This window comes from Amblyomma maculatum, chromosome 5 (genome assembly GCF_055883805.1).
Source record: "Amblyomma maculatum isolate TAMU_Amacu chromosome 5, ASM5588380v1, whole genome shotgun sequence".
In the NCBI taxonomy this organism is placed as follows: Eukaryota; Metazoa; Arthropoda; class Arachnida; order Ixodida; family Ixodidae; genus Amblyomma; species Amblyomma maculatum.
In genome coordinates this window covers 149943129-149964577 of record NC_139348.1, presented here as the reverse complement: position 1 = coordinate 149964577, position 21449 = coordinate 149943129, and the positions used below count along the sequence as shown (strand labels likewise).

General features: G+C 47.7%; 1 protein-coding gene across 1 annotated transcript in view; it reads left to right on the top strand.

The window, feature by feature from the left end:
- Positions 1-21229, top strand: part of LOC146189939 (alpha-scruin-like) — a 28555-nt gene extending 7326 nt beyond the window's left edge. The window contains exons 6-16 of the mRNA XM_084603351.1: positions 2385-2731; positions 4215-4267; positions 11771-11863; positions 13687-13803; positions 14264-14451; positions 14914-15059; positions 15729-15845; positions 16252-16435; positions 18543-18740; positions 19299-19513; positions 20594-21229. Of these exons, the coding sequence (XP_084459477.1) occupies positions 2385-2731; positions 4215-4267; positions 11771-11863; positions 13687-13803; positions 14264-14451; positions 14914-15059; positions 15729-15845; positions 16252-16435; positions 18543-18740; positions 19299-19513; positions 20594-20808 (1873 nt within the window). The 3' untranslated portion in view covers positions 20809-21229. The remainder of the gene's footprint in view (positions 1-2384; positions 2732-4214; positions 4268-11770; positions 11864-13686; positions 13804-14263; positions 14452-14913; positions 15060-15728; positions 15846-16251; positions 16436-18542; positions 18741-19298; positions 19514-20593) is intronic.
- Positions 21230-21449: the final 220 nt, after the last annotated feature.

Here is a 21449-nt window from a genome sequence, read left to right as displayed (position 1 = left end):
CACCTGGACCGTGCCGTAGAGGCAGGGAAGACGCGAGTGAAAGTAGAAAGAGAGAAAGGTTGGTTGGTTGGTTGGTTGGTTGGTTTGTGGGGTTTAACGTCCCAAAGCAACTCAGGCTATGAGACACGCCGTAGTGGAGGACTCCAGAAATTTCGACCACCTGGGGTTTTTTAACGTGCACTGACATCGCACAGCACACGGGCGCCTTGCTTTTCGCCTCCATCGAAAAGCTGCCGCCGAGGCCGGGATTCCATCCCGCGTCCTTGGGAACAGTAGTCGAGCGCCGTAACCACTGCGCCACCCCGGCGGGGAGAAAGAGAGAAAGAGCCGTATGAACAAATAGGAAAGATACTGTGCCTTACCTTTCCTGTAAACCAACACACAATGTCAGCATGGGACTGTTGCTATACGGTTCAGCTATCCCAAGAAAACAGTGGTTGCTGGGAGATGGTCTAAAGAGCGCTACTAACAAGGTGCGGCCACCGCCATAGCGAAAATGCGACTTTGCGGCCAATGTATAGCTCTCGCTACAAAATAATTGGTTCACGGGAAGTCGCAGTATCTGTCATACTTGTTCTGTGGACACCTGACCACGCCGTTTAGGGAGATTGATGTATAGCTCTCGCTACAAAATAATTGGTTCACAGGAAGCCGCAATATCTGTCACACTTGTTCGGTGGACACTTGACCGCGCCGTTTAGAGAGATAGATAGGTGTGAGTGAAAGTGGAAAGATCTGTGCGCGAGGTGAGGTATATTCAGAGTTTGCTAGATGTGTTCTTACCTAGCGTTCCTACCATCTGCAATCCCACACTTGAACGCGCACTAAGGAACGCCACGCGACAGGCGCGATGGTGAACAGTCTAAACACACCGGAGAAAGTGTGACGGATACTGCGCCTTTTCTTTCCTGGAAACCAGTTATAAATATATGTAGTCTCTCAACAACCGTCGATAGTAGGCAAATGATGAGAGGCAAATGATAGGAGACGAAGGGTAGGCTTTCTCCATTCTCCTCTTATGAGACATCTAAGAGACCCTCTAATTTTTAGTTCACTGATGCACGGGTTCAGGAGGAGGTGGTGAAGGGTGGCACTTCCTGGCCCTGGGGGGCTGGGATGGTAGGTCAATGCCACTTGCGGTTGGGGCTAGCCAGGCACCAAATTTTATCTGTTGTAGGCCGTCATTGCACCCGCCACTGCTTCGGTGGTGGATCGCAGCTGTTGTTGCGGCGCGCATCATTCCCTCCCTCTTATTTTTCCTTTCTTATCTATTTTCTCTTCAGCTGTTGCTGTTGCTGTTGTGGCTGTAAGAAGAAGGAGAAAAAAATGCACGGGCCTGCTACTGGCTCTGTAGCTGAGCCACCTCCGCTGCCTCGTGCAGACAGAAGATAAAAAAGAGAACAAAGAAAAGGAAGAGGGAAAGAAAGACGCGCGCCGCAACAGCTGTCGTCCACCACCGAGGCGGTGGCGGGTGCAATGACGGCCTACAACAGATAAAAATTCGGTGGCAGGCTAGACCCCGCCGCAAGTGGCGGTGACCTACCTGCCTCAGCTCCATCAGGGGAGTTCACTCTCTTCTGTCCGCACGACGCAGCGGAGGTGGCTCAGCTACAGAGCCAGTAGCTGACTCGTGCATTTTTTCCCCTTCTTCCTACAGCCACAACAACTGATACGCTAAGGAGCTAACCAATTAAGGAGCTAAGGAGGCAACCTTAGCTCTACTTTCTTCTGTTATTATGGTCGGGTATATAGAAAAAGTAGCGCAACTTGAAATATTTAGTTTAAGACAAAAATCCGTAGAAAAACTATTATGTTGTATTTGTTTTAAACGCAAAGACACAGCTTGGATCAACAGATACGAGTTTTTATCAACTAATAAGCACGTTGGGCAGAATGTAATGTTGGGCTGGCTTATGTACATACACAGTTCTGGGCGTATTTAAAAGGCAAACTGTTATGAACGAAACGACTTTTGCCTATCTGGAGGTTCCTCTCTAATAACCAGCGTAAACTCAAACTCTCATCTTGAGGTTTGCAGTTTTTGCTGTTTATCGTCGAAAAAATGTTCTATTTATTTCTTCTTATTGCAAACTTAACTTCTTATTGGGAGTCAAGGCCAAATTTCCCCAAAATATTTTTGATTCTGATCGAAAGAATGAACTATTCCTGCCAATAATGTTTTAACATCATTTTGCGATGTTGCCCAGCTGCAAAATTATAACTGCAGTTCTAGAAGGCTGGACTTGCAGTGCGTGAATCGCTCTGCCTCTTGCCGTAGAATATACTTGAGACCTTTCACAGCACCTAATGGGAAGGCGATCACTGATCTAATCCACTCTCTGTACCTTTGGGGAAATGTTCCTTCCGCTGCTTTGAATCTACAGCTGGGTCCGGCGCCCCAGCCTTCCCGAGCCCCGCGCCTACTGCACGGCGCTCACCATCCACCACGAGCTGTGGCTGGCGGGCGGCCTGAAGCCGTCAGGCCGCGACCCGACCGGCTTCACGAACGTGGTCGACGTCCTGGCGTTCGACTCCCTTCGGGGCCGCTGGGAGTTTCGCTTCAAGCTGTCGCGTCCCCGGCACGCCGTGGCCGCCGCCAGCGCCGACGACCGCGTCTACGTGCTGGGCGGCATGACCTGCCTGGACGGCACCTCCGTCGAAGACGTCGAGGTGTACCACCGGCAGCGACTCACCTTCCTGGACTGCGAGTGCCTGCCGAAGAAACTCACCGGTAGGTGGCGCTCAGTTTTTCCAAGCTAGTGTTCTTTTATGGGCTCCCGGGGCACATATGCATGGACACTACTCCGAACTATGGGGGAGGGGGGGGGGGGGGGGGGGGCATGTTAACCCATTATGTTTTGTTGCCATATTATCCCAGAGCTGCAATATTATTTATAAGGCTAGTTTTTCCACCGCTCACAAATGGCATGTCCAATGAGCGTAAAGCTCTTTACGAGAGCTAATTCCTGTAAAATGTTCAAAGCAATAGTTTTGCGTGGGGATTTCACTGTGATCACTCTGTGTAACCGTTGATGCAGCACCCTAAATTCAATGCAACACTATTTGTATGGACAACGTACCAGTTTGCCTTACTTTGGAAAGCTCTACGTAACCTGAGAATCTAAAAACTGGATCCTTCATTTTGAAACCGATTGCCGCCACGTCAAAAGAAAACACTGGCCATCATACAAAAAAAAAAAGAACACACCATAACCGTAAACGCGCTGGTGATGCACTTCCGCTAGATTAGCATAATCACTAACTCTACGATTTTACTTTGAGATTTATAAATAAGACAAAGACCCTGTAATAAAGCGATAACGTTAAACACCACGTTGTCCAGAAATCCGATGTCGGCGCTGTTTTCCCGCGTGAGCGAAAAATCCCGGGTATGCCTCTGGCAGGTGATAGTTGTTAGGTGGCATGTCCACGCATTGATTGGTAGCCGAGTAGTCTGACGTCACAAGATTGCGCAATATGGCCGACTTGAAAGGTGCTACCTATTCGGGAGGGGCTAAAAGCATAATATAGCTTAGACACGCTACCTCGAGAACATGCAGGCACCTTCGTTCAGCTATGGTAAAATGCTGGGCTTTAGATCACTGTCGAGTGGTTTTTCTTATAACGGCATATATTCCGACTGTATGCTGGTAAGTATTTGTGCGTTAACAGCGGAACAAATGAATGACTGTATAGATAAACGAGTAATAAAGAACATGCACGCGAAAATAGTCTCCGCAATTTATTCTTGGTTTATGCGTGGAATGAGCTCTCTACGATTATTTTATTCTGAGACATTTGACTAGGAATTAAGCTGTTGCACGGGCATATACAATACACCATAAAAATATCCTCTCATGATTGAAATTTGAACCGATGATTTCGCCCTCAGTCTTTTCACGTAGCGTCAGCTGTTCTGGAACATTGCTTGCAATATAAGGCTTCTGAAAGTGGTGCAGGTGTGCTGGGTATATCGATATCTTGGGTGCTGAGATTGCCTGAAATTGAGCAAAACGGAATGGGAGCAGCTTTACTCCCTATAGCGAAGAGGGTTGTATTGTATCGACAGTAGTGTTCGGCAGGAATTTAAAGAGACAATTCGGAGAGAGGTAAGAAAGGCAAATGGGTACTGATCTGTCCATGACTCACTATAACGAGTCGCCGATGTTGTCTACAACAAGAGTGTAGCATATTCTGCTGATAAATCTGCGCAGGGCTGGCAGCAGTCACGGTGCCACCAGAGTCAACGGACGGATCGGGCTTAAAGGTGAGGCGCTGCTAAACGTTTTCATATTTCGGCAGGTCGAAGAACAGCGGAAACGTTTCAAGTGCAAAAAGAGATTTCAGGAAATATGCTCCAGCAGCGGCACCTGGCGGTCAGCATTTGTGCATTATCCCCACTGCACATAAAGAAGGCTCATTTCTGCAACAGCAACAATGTTTTTATTCCTTTGTCTTCTCAGTTTAATCTGTTTCACTGATGTAATACATTAGCAAATCAAATTACCGCAGTTATATTGTAGCATGCGTTGACGACAAAGAAGCGCAGAAGTGTGAGAGGAAGAAGTGTGCTAACCTCGAGCCTGAACTCTGACGCTGTTCGTAGAACCTTTGCCACGCTTTGGACCTCGGACGCAACTGTAAAGGTCGCCGTTTACGCGACATCTGGTGGAGGTGCGGGGTACGATTTTCATGAGCCGGACGCCCCCTACAAGCCCAGGACGCACCCCTAAGGTGGAGACCCCAGTACACCAGAGCAGCCGCCGACTGCAAGGTCTGCCTCCCGAGTGTGGTCCTCTCCCTGACCACAGACCAACAAGGAGCGTTTCTCTCAGCGCGATGAATCCCCCGGTATTGACAACTCCTGTCCTGCTCAACCACCAGCGGGATCCACCACATTTCCACGGCATGCCACATGAGGATGCTGAAGACTGGCTGGAGCAGTTCGACCGGGTGGCTGCCTTCAACGCCTGGAACGCTGACTCGAAGCTTCGCCATGTCTACTTCGCACTGGAGGATTCTGCGCGGACATGGTTCGAAAATCAAGAAGCCGGACTCCGAACGTGGGATACATTCAAGGCAGAATTCTTGCGTATGTTTACCAACACGCTTCGCAAGGAAAAAGCGCAATTGCTTTTAAATAGCCGTATACAACATCCGAATGAAACTGTTACGGCCTACGCCGAAGAGATGAAGCGACTCTTTCGACGCGCGGACCCAACCATGTCGGAAGAGAAAAAAGTGCGCTTTTTGATGCAAGGTGTTAAAGAGCAGTTATTTGCAGGCCTGGTGCGAAGTCCACCAACAACTGTCGCCGAATTCATAAGTGAGGCGTCTACCATCGAGAAGGCACTTGACATGCGCGCCCGGCAATACCAGCGCACTACAGTGTCTATGAACGCCGCGAGTGCAGGTGAAGCCGGACAGTTTTCGTCAGAATCGCTGCGTGATACGATCCGGGCGATAGTCCGGGAAGAGGTGGCCAAATACCTGCGGATTCCTCCACAGCCACAGGTTGCCACAGTTTCCGATATCATCCGTGAGGAAGTACAACAGGCGCTGGGTGTTCCCGCACCCGTCACCGTGCACGCACCCGTCACCGGGCCCGCACCCGTCGCCGCGCCTGAACCCGTCGTAGCTACACCGCTGCCCCAGACCCTGAGCTACGCCGCGGTCACCAGCCGCTACCTGCCGCCTTCGACAGCATCCTACGAGCCTCGCGCACCGGTCGCCCATGTGTCTTCACGGCCGAGCGTACGCCGCCGAAGGACCGATATCTGGCGAACGCCCGATCACCAACCGTTGTGCTACCATTGCGGCGAAGCTGGACACCTGTGTCGCCGCTGCCCCTACAGGGAACTCGGCCTCCGTGGGTTTTCTTTTGATGCCCGTCGTCCGTTGCCTGGTCAGCAGCCACGCGAAATCGCAGAATACATTTCGCGTTCCAACACAGGCCCAAGCCGCCTCCGATCGCCGTCGCCTCGCCGTTACAGCTCTCCTGGACGCCAGGAGCAACTCCAAAGTCCCCATAGGGGAAACTAGATGCAGCAGCCTCTGGAGGTGCGGCTGCTACAGTGCGAAAATTTCAAGATCCTCCACAGACCCACGACAGTTCTTCACTGCAAACTACAGTTCGTTACATACGGCCACCAGCAGAATCGACGCCGCTACGAAATTCCGCTGATCCTCAACGTAACCACGACGCCGACAGTCGCCCCACCGCTCCTTCAGAGCATCGAAGTCGAGACCGAACCCCACGAAGCTGTCGCCGCCCGACACAACAAACTGCCGACCTGCAGATCTCCGTTGATGGCGTAGACGTCACTGCGCTAGTCGACACTGGCGCTGATTATTCAATTCTAAGTGCACACTTCGCCAAAGCTCTCAGAAAGGTCACAACATCATGGGGTGGCCCGCAAATACGCACAGCTGGCGGACATTTAATTATGCCCACGGGAGTGTGCACGTCGAGGATCACTGTACAAGGGCAAACTTTTCTGGCGACGTTCATCGTATTGGCTCAGTGTTCCCGTGACGTCATCCTCGGTATGGACTTTTTAACCGAAAATGGCGCCATTATCGATCTGCAGAATAAGTCCGTGAGATTTTCAGTTGAGAATGCTATCGAATCCAACAGCCTGCTCCCCGCTGCACTCCACATTATTGATGACCATGTTAGTGTGCCCCCACGTTCAAGCATTATGGTCTCCGTGGGTTCCCTCCCAATCCAAGATACAGAAGGTGTCGTCGAGACAAAACAGAAACTGCTTATTGAAAGAGGCATCGCCGTTGCCAGGGCAGTTGTTTTTATTGAAAATGGCAAAGTTGATGTTCTTCTCACGAACTTCAGCAATGAACATCAACATCTGAACAGAGGGACAACTGTCGCATATCTCGACGCCATAAGTGACACTAGTTATGAATGCAATTTCACCAGCGCTTCAGCAACAGAACCCTCCGACAACACTGAACCTCTGTACGATATAAACCCGGCCTTACCTCGAAACTATCGAGAGAAACTACGGCACCTCCTCCGTCGCTACTCTAATGCATTTGCCATATCATCACGCGTCGGTCGAACCCACCTTGCAAAGCACCGCGTCATTACAGACGAAACTGTTCGACCACTCCGCCAGTCGCCTTACCGAGTTTCCCCTAAAGAACGTACTGCCATCCGAGACCAAGTGAAGGAAATGCTCGATAACGATGTCATTCGCCCTTCCCGCAGCCCCTGGGCTGCACCTGTGGTACTTGTGAAGAAAAAAGATGGCACACTTCGTTTCTGCGTAGACTATCGCCGACTGAACAACGTTACGAAAAAAGATGTTTACCCTTTGCCCAGAATAGATGACGCCTTAGATCGTCTGTGCAACACAAGATACTTTTCCTCCATGGATCTCAAGTCTGGATACTGGCAGATAGAGGTCGATGAAAGGGACCGCGAAAAGACTGCTTTCATTACACCTGACGGGCTATACGAATTCCAAGTCATGCCCTTCGGCCTTTGCTCCGCGCCCGCAACCTTTCAGAGACTCATGGACAGCGTTCTTGGAGATCTGAAGTGGACGACATGTCTTGTATACTTGGACGACGTAATTGTGTTTGCCCCGAATTTCGAGGAGCACCTCCGTCGCCTAGACGCAGTACTAGACGCCATCCAAACGTCGGGCCTCACTCTGAAAGCCGAAAAATGCCATTTTGCTTATGAAGAGCTGAAGTTTTTGGGCCATGTCGTGAACCAAGCGGGAGTTCTGCCGGATCCTGAAAAAACAGTTGCCATCGCCAATTTTCCGACGCCGCGGGACCAGAAAGAGGTGCGACGCTTTCTTGGACTATGTGCATATTATCGACGTTTCGTGAAAAACTTTTCTAAAATAGCCGCCCCCCTTACACTTCTTACTAAGGCTGATATGCCGTTCACATGGGGCGACCAGCAAATGGACGCATTTCAGGAGCTTCAACGTCGCCTGCAGTCACCTCCAGTTCTAGCACATTTCGATGAAACCGCAGACACCGAACTCCACACGGATGCAAGCAATGTCGGTTTGGGCGCTGTCCTAGTACAGATACGGAACAGTGAACAACGTGTGATCGCCTACGCTAGTCGGGCTTTGTCTAGGGTTGAGACAAACTACTCTGCCACTGAAAAGGAATGCCTGGCCATCGTGTGGTCTATTTCAAAGTTTCGACCATACCTGTACGGCAGACCCTTCAAAGTGGTGACCGACCATCACGCGCTTTGTTGGCTGACAAGCCTTAAATATCCTTCTGCACGTCTCGCCAGGTGGAGCCTACAACTTCAAGAATACGACATCACTGTAACCTACAAGTCAGGTCGTAAGCATTTAGACGCTGACTGCCTGTCTCGTGCTCCTGTACAACCAGCTTCGGACGCCTCAGGTGACGACGACGCATTTCTGACTGCAATTAGTTCAGACAATTTTGCCGATGCCCAACGGAATGATCCTGAACTTCGCCAGGTAATCGACTTTCTTCAAGGTGCCGGCAGCATGGTCCCTAGCCCTTTCCGTCGTACTTTGTCTTCTCTGTGTCTCCGTGATGGCGTTCTCGTCAAGAAGAATTTTACAGCCAACAGTCGCCAATACCTCCTCGTTGTACCAGCAAGCTTAAGGGATGAGATTTTTCAAGCCTGCCACGACGAACCCACATCCGGCCACCTGGGAGTCACTCGGACAATATCCAGAATTAAAGAACGGTATTACTGGCCTCGTTTGCCAAGCGATGTAACGCATTATGTTCGAACTTGCCGTGACTGCCAACGTCGAAAGGTTCCGCCTCTGAGGCCAGCCGGTCTTTTAAAGCCCATTACGCCACCGTCCAGACCCTTCCAGCTAATAGGGATGGACTTGCTCGGACCGTTCCCTACTTCCACCTGTGGGAACAGGTGTATTATAGTAGCTACTGACTACCTGACTCGCTACGCAGAAACCGCTGCTCTTCCTTGTGCTACCGCTTTTGAAATTGCGAAATTTTTCGTTCTTCAAATTGTCCTGAGACATGGCGCACCAGAAGTACTCATTACTGACAGAGGAGCTGCATTTTCTGCAGAGCTCATCCAGCATATCCTTGTTCTTAGTCGCACCAATCATCGTCGCACGACTGCATACCACCCGCAAACAAACGGCCTGACAGAACGTTTGAACAAGACCATTGCCGATATGTTGTCAATGTATGTGGACGTCCATCACAAGACATGGGACGAAGTATTGCCGTATGTAACATTTGCATACAATACCGCCGTTCAGGAAACTACCAACATGACTCCATTCAGCCTAGTTTACGGCCGACAAGTGACGACCACGCTCGACGCCATGCTGCCCCACATAGACGAAGGTCCAAATGATGATGTCGCCTCTTTTCTACAGCGTGCTGAAGAGGCCCGTCAACTTGCACGGGTGCGAATACAGCAGCAGCAAGGCCGAGATGCACAACGCTACAACCTACGGCGGCGGACTGCAGACTATCTGCCAGGTGACCTTGTCTGGGTTTGGTACCCCATTCGACGACGCGGACTTAGCGAAAAACTCTTGCGCCGTTATTTCGGCCCCTACCGCGTTCTTCGACGCGTCAGTGAACTGGACTATCAAGTCGTTCCGCACGAGGAACCAGAGCCCCGGCGTCCCAAGCGTTCTGAAGTGGTCCACGTGGTCCGCTTGAAGCCTTTTCATGCCAGATAGCGGCCCCTTTTACTCTGTCCCTCTTGCAATATAGCATCGGGACGATGCTTTTCGCACGGGGGGGCTAATGTAGCATGCGTTGACGACAAAGAAGCGCAGAAGTGTGAGAGGAAGAAGTGTGCTAACCTCGAGCCTGAACTCTGACGCTGTTCGTAGAACCTTTGCCACGCTTTGGACCTCGGACGCAACTGTAAAGGTCGCCGTTTACGCGACAATATTGTTTACTGCGTGCAAGTGATGTGAAACGAAATTGGTAGCATTGATGAATTATGCACCGGTTCTTTCCTAGTGATTTTCACTGGTGCAACGAGTATTTTTCAGCTAAAATAGTCCTACAAGAAATATAACCAAAGGCTTCGTAAGGTATGACGAAATTAAGTTTGATTAAGAGTAAGAAATGAAATGGGAAGAAAATATTTTATGCGTACCGTTTCTGAAAAGCAGCGGTACAAAAGTTTATTCTTAGAAGCATAAGCCCTGAAGTCCATTTCTAGTATTTATGAGTGATTAGCGCTTTTCAAAGACGCTACCAGATATCTGCTCTGCTTTGGATGCTGGACACCTAAATGACCCCTCTTGAATATGTTGCAATGACTCTGCTTCTATTTTAGTGCGAATGCACCATTTCACGAGGTATAACCGGACCTTCAGCAGATACTGCGCCTCTCTTTTCTGGTACACCAATGACTATTGAAAGGATTAGCATCCCTCTTGAAAAAATTGTATGGGGCAATAACCTCACATTTTCTCACACAATTTCATTCAATTCACATAAGAAATCACATACAAGTCGCATATAACTGCATAGCTTCTTGTACATTATCATAAATTATGGGCGATATTTTATGGTAATGATGTGAACCGTATGAGAGTCTATGCGATTTGATGAGATTTTACGAGGTTATTGCCACGTAGAACTTTTGGTTTTTCAGTAGAGCAGTGCATCAAAATATGATAAATAATGATGATGGTAATTAATAACACGTACTAATAATAATTCATGATAATTAGCGGGATAAAAGAATCACATGAAAACTAAAAATAAAAAGAAAAATAATATAACATCTCGCTGCGTGCCATGGTAGCCTACATAGACGTAACGCGCAATTGCTACTGCCCGTCAGACTACGACGGGATGGCGAGGCAGGCGGGTCCTTCTGTTGGCAGCAGAAGCGCGCCATATCCGGCTGGCTGAGTTGGAAAGGGATAGAAGACGCCGTAAACATGAACACGTTGCCTGATATTTGTATATCCTAGAGCGTAACCAAATCAAACCTTGGAGCAGAAAAAACAAAACAAATACCGACCAATAGTTAAACCGAATTAAACCGCGCTTTCGCATGTTTAACTTTGTTTACCCTAGTTGAAACCCAGCTAATATTTTCATATGCACTCTGCACTGTTCATAAGTAGATTATTGCAATCAAGGTTCTCTTCCCAATTATATCAGTATTTTGTACATATTGACAACAGATCCAGACAAATTTATATTCCAACTTGTGCACGTTTTGCTTTTTCCTACCCAAAACCCGATACATCACCTTGGTGTCATAATCGCCAATCACTCTTCACGTCGTGGTGCCGTAGTCATGAACCACCCCACCAGCAATGATCAAGAAGAGCTGTGCAAGCTTATGAACTTGTAGCAGCGGGAGCCTCCGGCGTTTCGAGTTTACAGTGCCTACCATCGACTGTTCAACTCCTCTCTTTCGTTAAATAAAAAACTTCAATCAATTGCTCAGTGCTGAAATTGGTTTTATTCTAATTTTGTTAAAACATTTGTCGCTTTTTTTCTGCCATTTTCCTCTTCGCGTTTCTTCCCCGCAACATACCTATATGTTTTCTTCGGCTTTCTTCTCATAGCTATGGCCGATACACCTCCCACGCCCCCCTTTATAGAGGCAAAACACGTTATCATTTAGAATCGTGTTTCTATGAAATACATTCTGATGACTTTATTATTACCGTTTGCTTCGCACATAAGTGCCACTTTGTTATAGCATATTTTGAACAATCATTTTCCATAGCAGTCAAATGTATGTCTTCTCCACGCAAAATTGCTTTCCTCCCAGAACGGAGAAAGTTCCAGAAATCCCTCATCGTTGAAGTTGGACCAGGGAGATCAGGAAAAAAGGAAGAGGTCCCACAAGCCGCCGAAGAGTATGGTGAGCGCGATTTCATACGCTTCGCCTCTAGCAGCCACTGTCACAGGTGGAATTTATCGAACAAATTTAAGTTTTTATAAGTATACCGCAACTCATGTCGGGAACCGCGCAGACAAGAGCCAGCGTTTTTATTTGCCTTTTCTCTGGGTGCGTCGTTTCGTGTTGCGCTCATTTTGGACGTGATGTCGACTCGACCGGAATATGCATGAAATGCCACAACTCTTTGCTAAGGAGAGTGTTGGTGTATCTTACTGTTTAGCGGATCCTGTTACAAGGTAGGAAGAGGACAGGGTAACTGTAAGTGCAGGAGAAAGATTTGCTTTGCAGCGGGCGTAGGCTGATTCCGATGATGACGACGGTAGGAGTTTGTTCAGCTCTTAATCAGTTTCATTCGCATACAACCACACAGCTCCGAGACGAACACGGACAAGAGAGGAGACATTGCAAAGGACTGACTTAACAAAGCTTTATTACTGCGCTGCATATAGATATACCCTACAGCGCGCATGCGCAGAAATGAACGAAAATAAAGATCTAACGCTTAATCTAGCACAGGTATCGTATCGCACTGGGACCCACCCTCCCTCGAACAAGCAAGCTGCTCCATGGAGAGTGGCGTCTAGTGCGATGAGATACTATATTAAGCATGACAGTTTATTTTCCTTTCGTTGCGCGCATGCCCGCTGTAGGGTGTATGTATACGCTAGCGCAGCAATAAACGTTTGCTGAAATCAGCGCTTTGTGGTGTCTCCTCTTTTGTTCATCCGCTGATGACCGTTTCATTAGAGGAGAGATGAAATAAAAGGAGCTGGAGGGAGCTCGACGGGAAGGCATGTCGTTAAGTACTTCACGACTAGTTGAAGAATTGCAGATGGCGAATTTATAAGAAATAATATGCGCATGATGAATTGCGCTTTCAAACGATCGCGAAATGAAAACTTTAGAACAGGTTCGTGAAAAACGCTAGCGCTTGGAATACTAACCTTCAAGTATCCTTCCTAAATTACCAAGGGCAAAATCATATTTTAGCGATGCATTGCTCGTAGTACAAGCTGACCGCGACTGAGTTCCTCGCTCTACTTTGGATGTACATATTAAAAACTGGGTGCCCGTGATTTTGACGCGGAAGCTTCACTACGCCAGCCAGCTCGAACCTTCAACGTCTGAGTCGGTGGGCGCCTGAAAGAGCGCCAACTCGGGGCTGCCCTTTCATGTGGGAGGGTGACGTTAGAATCAGCCTGCCATGACGTTAGAATTCACGTTACCCCTATGCCACAGGCAGGAGCAGTCAACTCGGGTCCCTATTCCATATGAAAAATCAGCCTGCCAGAACCCATTGCCTCTACGTTACCCCTAGGGCACGCAGGCACGTTTATGCGGTTTGGTTAAAGCGGGACTTTATATGCGGGCTGGTAGCTAAAGTTCTCGCGTTATACCCTTAAAGGATGGGCTTAAGTGTCACCAATAACGTAGTGCCCTAGACAGATAGGGCGTTATAGGGGAATAAATTAGCATGCAAGAGAAGCTTCCCCTTCCATCCAGGTTTAACCGGAACTAAACCATAGCTATTTGTTGGGGATAAAGCCGACAAGTGGGCGCTATTCAACTCAATGGGGTACCATCCAGAAACCATCATTTCTCTATCTCTAAACCTGTTTCGAAGTTTTGTTCAGTCCCAGCATTAAAGAAGAGTTGCCACCCAACTTAGTGTTTTAAGGTGCTCCCTGTGTTGACGGACAATCATTATACTTCACGCTTTATGCAAACTGAAATATCGGTGTTGACACAATAGACAAATGATCACAGTCGATGTATTTACGCAGTACGAAGAGCAAGACCGGTCCACGGAGGAGATAGAGGTGCCCCCAGAGGTGCGCAAGAGGACTCCGCATCCGAGGCCCAGGACAGACGCTGGCGACATGGATGACAGCAGCCAAGAGGTACTTTGATCTGCCTCACTGCTTTTGCAATCTTGTTACAACAGCAAGCTATTGGGCACAAAGACCTGATATACCTTGTTCATTAGTACGCCCCTACGCGTATTCCATGCAAAGAGGAATCGGCCCCTCCAAGAAGTTGCTGACCTCTTAAATTTCGGGTTAGAGAGAAGGGAGGCATAATAATGAACACTGATGCAAAAACCATTGCGCTTGTTGTAATTTAGTGATCACTACGCCTGAAAAAAAAAGGCAGAGGAATAAATAATAAGGAAGAGTAATTTTTAAACAAAAAGCTGGAGAAAGCAGTGGTTAAAGAGGAAAAGGAAAACCTTTCTGCGTTCTTTTCATTTGACATTACCTGGCTTTACTCTGTTGAGGGAGCTTTTGTAGGCTCGATGTTCTTTTCTACGGTGGAAAAGTGCCATTGTGACTAATTCTGCCTGGGCCTACGACGATGCAGCCCCACTGGCCTCCTGGCCGTTTGGCGCTGGAATCGAGCACCTTCCTTGGCGTGCAAGAGATGAAGCTGCGGACACCCCTCAGTCGTCCCAGCATGCCTCGCTTCTACCACTATGTGCCGGTGGCGCCCAGAAACGACCCGCATCACGGAATCACAGTGCGCGTAGACAACGACTTCAAGCGAACCAAGTGAGAGATCAGGCCGACAGAAATAGAAGGGGAACTAAAACGCTGTTTCCTTCATTATAACGCCATGACTGCCCATGCCGGCCTTCATAGACAGCAGTAACTGTTAGAGCTATCTGCCCATTGCTCTTTCCTTTACCAGTGGTGCTGAAGTTCACCAAGAGCCTTCGTCGAAATTACGACGCGTATTTGCTTTGCGCGAACGGATTTAAATAGATCGCCTAACGACGCTTTCTGTGAATTCCTTACCCTTCGTGCTCAGTTAAAGACGCAAAATGATGAAGCGAACACAGGAAAGGGATGCTGATTTAGATAGAATAAACTCACACGGTTTACCACTGGTTGGTTTGCAGTTTTCACAGTGTTAGCTAAGCAATTCGTCTTAATCGAGCTTTGATATTGTCACCGCACACATAAAAAAAGCGCATAGTGAAGTTGCACTGACCTTTTGGAAACATATTCCAGAGAGGCGCTTGGTTTGCGAGATGCGAGCGGACTTCCACCTTTCGCCCGGAAGCTGCGTAGAGTGAAGCATGTTCAAGACGAGACGCTTCCGGTCATCCTGACTTTTGGCGGACTGGACCCGAGGGACCCGCTCAACTACGCCAACGGCAAGTTGTGTCCGAGGCTTGGCGCCTCAACTCAAATGTTTTGCGTGGGCTGAGCCAAACGGAATACGCACAGTGCGGAAAGTGAGCATTAATTGTCTTCCAGAAGAGGCCTAATATGCATATCACATGCTGAAAACTCAAATTGAGGAATTCGAGCTCTGTGTTGCAGAGGTGCCTCGGCGAAATTCGTGTGAAGTTTGGCGGTAGTTGTGTGCGCATGCACACGCATGCACACGCACACGCATGCGTGCATGCGTGTGCGTGTGGAAGAGGCTTTTAGTAATTATATGATTTAGTATACAACGGAGATATAATGCGAAACTGTAAGTGGAAATTGTGGTGGTCATGGTCCTCAACCAACATATTTACTATGAGATAACCGAAATGCAGGGCTCAGTAATTTTTCAGACCACAGAGACTGCTAACATTTGTTGGCGTCGCAAAGTGCACAGCGAGTTAGCATTTCACCTGCACCAAAATATACGCGTCTTGACTGGGAGAGAACCAGAGGCGTTGGGAGCAGCAGCCAATCACCTAAATCTATTGAGTCAACACAGCGGTATAAGTAAACGCACGTATATCATGTGCCATTACACAGAAAACTGCACAGTATTCTGTCGTCGTCGAAGCGAGCGCCATTAATGACTGTGCATTGTGCATGGGGCGCAGGTCGCGTGGTTCTGCACTACCACATCCTGAAGAACCGCTGGGATCTGTGTGGCATGATGCCAGAGCCCCGGAGCTATCACGCGGCGGTGCTCATTGACAACACCGTCTACGTCACAGGTGAGGCGGAATGCCTTCTTAATTTTTCCTACTCCATCGTAGCGGTACACACTCAACGAAACTGAAGTGTATGTAATACCCGTCGGCTTTTAATTGTTTAGGTAGGTCGTCCTAAGGGGACCCGTGCAAACCTTAGGAAGTGTTCAGTGGTTGCTATAAGCTCTGAAAGCTTGTTGCATACGCTGGCACATGCTTCGTGCGACTGTGCGTTTTAATGTGTACTCGTTCCTCAAGCGTACAATCTCGGTCATCTGAGTGGACACTTTTGCCAGAAAGTTAAGTCCTTGAATCGTTGCCACACAGAATCAAGAAAACAGAACTCACCCCTCTCCGTAGTTCATTCTCGTCCTAATTGCCAATACACGATGTCATCCATTACATGTTGTTCCTGTGTGGCCATCTTCAGGCGGATTCGATCCCGATACGCGTAAGTGCGGCGAGCTGGTGGCGTGCAAGACCACCTACGCCTACGACATCAACACAATGGAGTGGAGCCGCAAGGCGGACATGAAGATGGGCCGGGCAGCGCACGGAGCAGCCTCCTTCCAGGGCAGGATACTCGTCTTTGGCGGGAGAGGCCGCTTTGGACGGTGAGTGCGTTCTTGAGAACATGGGAACCACGCATTTATGACGTCCATAGGTGAAGGAGTAGTTTTGTGGGGAGCTCTATAATAAATATTTTCACATATCTGTATATCTTGCCACTGTTCTTTATCTCATCACCATGGTGTCAGCTCACGTCATCTTTGGAAGCCAGATGTGCCTTGTAAACGCATCCAAAATATCGCTCCGTCTTTTGCATTGTCTATGCAAGCAGGAAATGTCGATGCGGGGCCGGAAGTGGTCCGAGAAAGCTAAGGGGAGGGGTCGATTTTCTGCTCTCAGCTCATGCCTGACTGCTCTCTTCTCCTAGTTCGGCGAGTGGGGCTGAGTTAGTCATCCAGACAGGAAACGTCAAATAAAGGGTGCGCTCAATTACGGGAATATTAAATGGACAAGCTGAGTCCGCGGGAGCAACGGCATTCTTCATGTCAGTTACATACATTGCGAAGAGGATCATTATGAACCAAAATATATCAGGAGTAACTTTTCAGAAAGTCTGTGACGACGAATGGGCGTTAAAAGGCCCGAAAAAAGCTATTCACTAAATGTAGAAAACACGCACGAGCAATCAGCATCCCATCAATTCTCTCCACAAGCAATAAAACCTCAAGCTTGCTTCATTAGTACCGAACATATGGGTGATCCAAAATAACGTTCTTCCTCTCCTGTCTCATTGCAGTGCACGTCAGGGCAAAAAGAAAAAAAAAAAGAAAATAAGCTGCGAGTGAGCCCCACCATGAAAATCTGCCCGCGTAAATTTGGAGCGTCAATGAGCGGGCTCACTCAGGAAATCCCGATGACGTCATTGGGAAAGCTTGCGCAATGGAGTAAATTAAAACACCGAAGGAATGATGATATTGCAATTTATACTGATCGCGTAAGTGTCATAGAGAATCCGACTTCGGAGTTGTGAAATTTAGAAGCGAAAATACGCACGGGAGTTCTCAATGAAAAATTCTACCCAACCGCTCTTTGTACAGTTTGTACAGTGTTCAGGCTGGTGTCATACCATTTCACTTCCTATTTATCATCAGAAAGTGAATTTTGATTCTCTTTTGCGATAAAGTTTCGAACCGGTGACATAAGTATACCTACAATTTTTGGCACTTGATTGCAAGTGTAAGTTTCCACAAAGAAGTAAGATATGCTACACCTTCCTCTCGGCGAATACTAAGGTATTAATAAAATATAGAAAATTACAGAATCAAAATGATGTGTTAAAATGCTGTAGCGTACATGTTAGGGCGAAGCTTGATCATCCCGTAAAGTGTTTGACCTAAACGTGACCTGGGCTTAGCTTTGACGTCAGAACTGTCGCCCGATTACTGAAACCGAACTAAAACACTTGACTTAAAAAATTCGATTATAAATTGCATTGAGGTTTTAACCGGATGGTACAGGGTGATCACTACATGGTAATGGATTGCGCATCATCACAAAGAATAAAACACGCAAGCGAAGATTGGGTGCCTATACTGCGTTTTAGTCATGCGACAGCGGCTTCGTAGAGTGTCCTCAGCATTGTAGCCATTACCTTCTAAAAGACAAGATAAAAGCTTTGAGACTGTCAAAGTCGCTTTTATTTTTATCGAACAATTAGACTTATGCAATCTATTAAAAAGACAACAAAGAAGTCTGTATCATGGTGGAGGCCCAGGATTTCGTTGCCCAGTGGAAGAAAGCGAGCGACTCGGATATATACACGAAACGGCGTGCACTAGAAGCAAAACAGCCATTCTGCGTTGTCACAAATGTAAGGTAGCTGGCTTCTGCACTAAACAGCGATGTACATATGCAACGCGTCTTCATGTTTTAAAGGGGTTGAAGGTTTTAATCGGAAAGGTCTTCTGGCACTCGCATCGGCGTTGTAGGAGCTGCGAGCGAACGACCTGTGGCAATTTCTGACATTCAGACGATCACACTTTGCAAGCTTTTGTACAAATTAGCGTCGTAATAGTCTTATTCCCATATTGAGTTACTACTGTTCCCCAACGCTTTAGGACCGTCAGAATGACGCAGGGCAATGGCGTACTGTGCGGAATACGAGGTGCTGGCCAGCCTGAGCAGCTAAAGAGCAACCTTGGCCTCTTGCAGGGCTGAGGCATCGACCGAAGAGTATGATCCGGCATCCGACACGTGGAAAGAGTGCACACCCCTGGACGTGCCTCGCATGGCCGTGGGCTGCGCTACGGTCGGTGACGTCATCTACGTAGTCGGCGGCATGATACCTGAGACGGGCGACTTCTATCGAGCTGTGGACAGGGTGGATATTTACGACCCTAAGACCCACACGTGAGTTTTTGAATGGTTATGTACAGTGTAACGTCTATCGTATTCTCTGGTAATACCTGGTGGTGTGTGTGTAGTAGTAATCCCCGTTTTACCGCAGAAGCGTACTTTGAAGGAATCCTTGATTCACACTCTCATCTTATTAGCCTGATGCACCAGCAGGCTTTCAGCGGTTGTTGACTTTTAATTAATGTGTGCGAGATCACAGGCATAACCAAGTGCAAAACCTCGCGTCTTGTCCAACGTTTAAAATCAGTCAGGATGGGCTCGAGTTTTGGAAACCTGGAAAAGGTATAAGATTACAGAACTAGTTCAAGAAAGAAAATTATGCTAAAGCACATCACTGGAGGTCTTCCCCGATAGAGCAGTTTTCTTCAATGTGCTTCAATAACTTACCCTACGCGTACTTTGCTGCCAGTAGAGAATGTGCGAGGAATTTGATGGTGTACAGATTAGCAAGAGATATAAATAATTACCGTAATGGTTCAGTAAAACATTGTTAAGAATTACCTCGAAGAGCTTGCTACAGTCGATTTCGCCACTGACAATCTTCCGTCTCAGCTGGTCGGAGTGCCAGCCGCTGCCCAAGCCTCGGGCCTTCCCAGCCGCGGCGTCTCTGGGCGACAAACTGTGGCTGGTGGGTGGCTGCTACGACAACTCGGAGCCCGGCCTGCCGCTGGTCAGCCTGCGTGACGTGGACGTGTTGGAGCCCAGCGGATGGGCGCATGTCGGATGCACGGTGCACTCGAGGCACGCCGCCGCCATCGCTGTGGCCGGTGAGGAGCAAGCTCGTGTTTTTGTGGAAGGGTTTTAATAGGGCATTCGGATTATGCCGAAGGCAGTGCTGCTTATTCCTGATAATAGTGGCATGCACAAGCAGTGCGCCACGCCTCCAAGCCTAGTTTAGGCAGGGCTTAAAAAATAAGACAGAACATCCTTGGCGAGCAACACGAAATGAGCGTTTCTTAAACGTTGAGAATCACCTGGGCTATTCCTGACTACTTTTCTTCTTCGAAATACACTCGCGTTTAAAACAAGGGTTCGCGAATTATCGCAATAGTGGCGTCAGTTTTGAAAGCTTCAGTTCAGAAGCTCCAAGTTGTTCTGACGAATAACTTTCGGATATGTTTTCACCAAGGTTATAATTGGGCAACTTTATTGATGCGCTTGAAAATATATAGTTTGCCAGATAGAATAGCTGCCTCATGATAGCGGTTGACGCGTATCTGTCTCCAAATGCTGGCGAAAAATACCCTTTGTAAACACTACATTGGAAAAACGCGGACTCTTTTTTTTTATATGACGAGTCTTGACAGGCTAAAGTAGCACTAGTGTCACCTGGTGGCAAAAATACCATTGAAGTAAAATGTGTTCAGCGTTTAGGAGTTAGGCGAATGCACCTGCCCCACACCGACTAAACGTTGATGTGATGGTGGTCTCTGACATCGCTTGGCACGATTTGTGTTGTGGAGGCTATTTTTTGCAAACTGTCTTGAACTTTCACATCAAAACAACGCGTGTGTTCTTAACTGCTCTTTTCCTTTCAACTCGCTTTGCTATTTTCAGAGGCTCCTATATTCAGTTTCTTAGTTTGAAAATACCAAATTCACCAAATTCTATAACTGTAAAGCTGGCTCGAGGGCTATTGCATGCTTTCCTCCTATTGGTCGCTGATTGACAAAATCCAATCTTCCTTGTCTTCTCTCTTTCGTCGTCGATCCCGATTTTCCATTTGTGATGCAATCTTCTCAGAGTGTAGAGAGAGACCTGATTGGTTGCACTTAAAGGATGCTGATTCCCCTTCAGAATTTCTGATAGAAGCCTACGCGCATTCCGTGCTCTATTTGTCCATCCAGACACCAACATCTACGTGATCGGCGGTACCAGCAGCGTCCTGAACGGCCCCTTGAAGCGGCCGGAAGTGTACCTGCAGCTGGACGACTGTTACAAGTTTCCGGCCGAGTACCCGGAAGCCATGACCGGCATGTCGGCCGTCTGCGTGCCCCCGGCCAAGCCCACCTTCCGCAGCCAGTCGCTTACCTGCATGGTCAAGGACACGCTGTCAGAGTGACCGCACCGAAAATAATTTTATTTCGATTCGATACACAGTCCCTCCTGTTTCATAAATTCTCCCCGTATAATAACCATAATAAAAATATTGACCTCATAAAATATAACTTGCGAATTCTCAACAAAGTTTAGTATTTATTGGCATGTTAGTTATCAAGAGAAAGCGGCGTGTCTTGTGAAGTAGTGCAATGTTCAGAGCTTGCTTTTTCTTCTTTTATGAATGGCTGTCAATATGATATGTTTTTGCTGTTATGACGCTTCTTGGGGGATTTTTTTGTGCGCCATACAGGGTTTGTTTCCCAATTACGGGGTTGTAATGCTGAGAGGCTTGAATGGTATTGCCGATGATTTCTGAAATTAGCTACGTGCAACCGTTTTAAAAATCTCTTTATTGTGCGCCACAATACCCAAAAAAAGAAAGAAAAAATGACTGCATGTATTCTTTTATGGAATGAATAAAACACAACCTTCTGATATGCAGAAAACTACCTCTGTGTACACATAACCTCTACTCTCAGCTTGCGACGTCTTTTCGACCATTAAATTGTAACGCCATTCAGCAATAAGAAATTCCTGGAATTCGTTAAGTAAAGCATGTAATTTTAGTAAAATGTAAAGTAAGCAAGCAATCAAGTAAAGAAG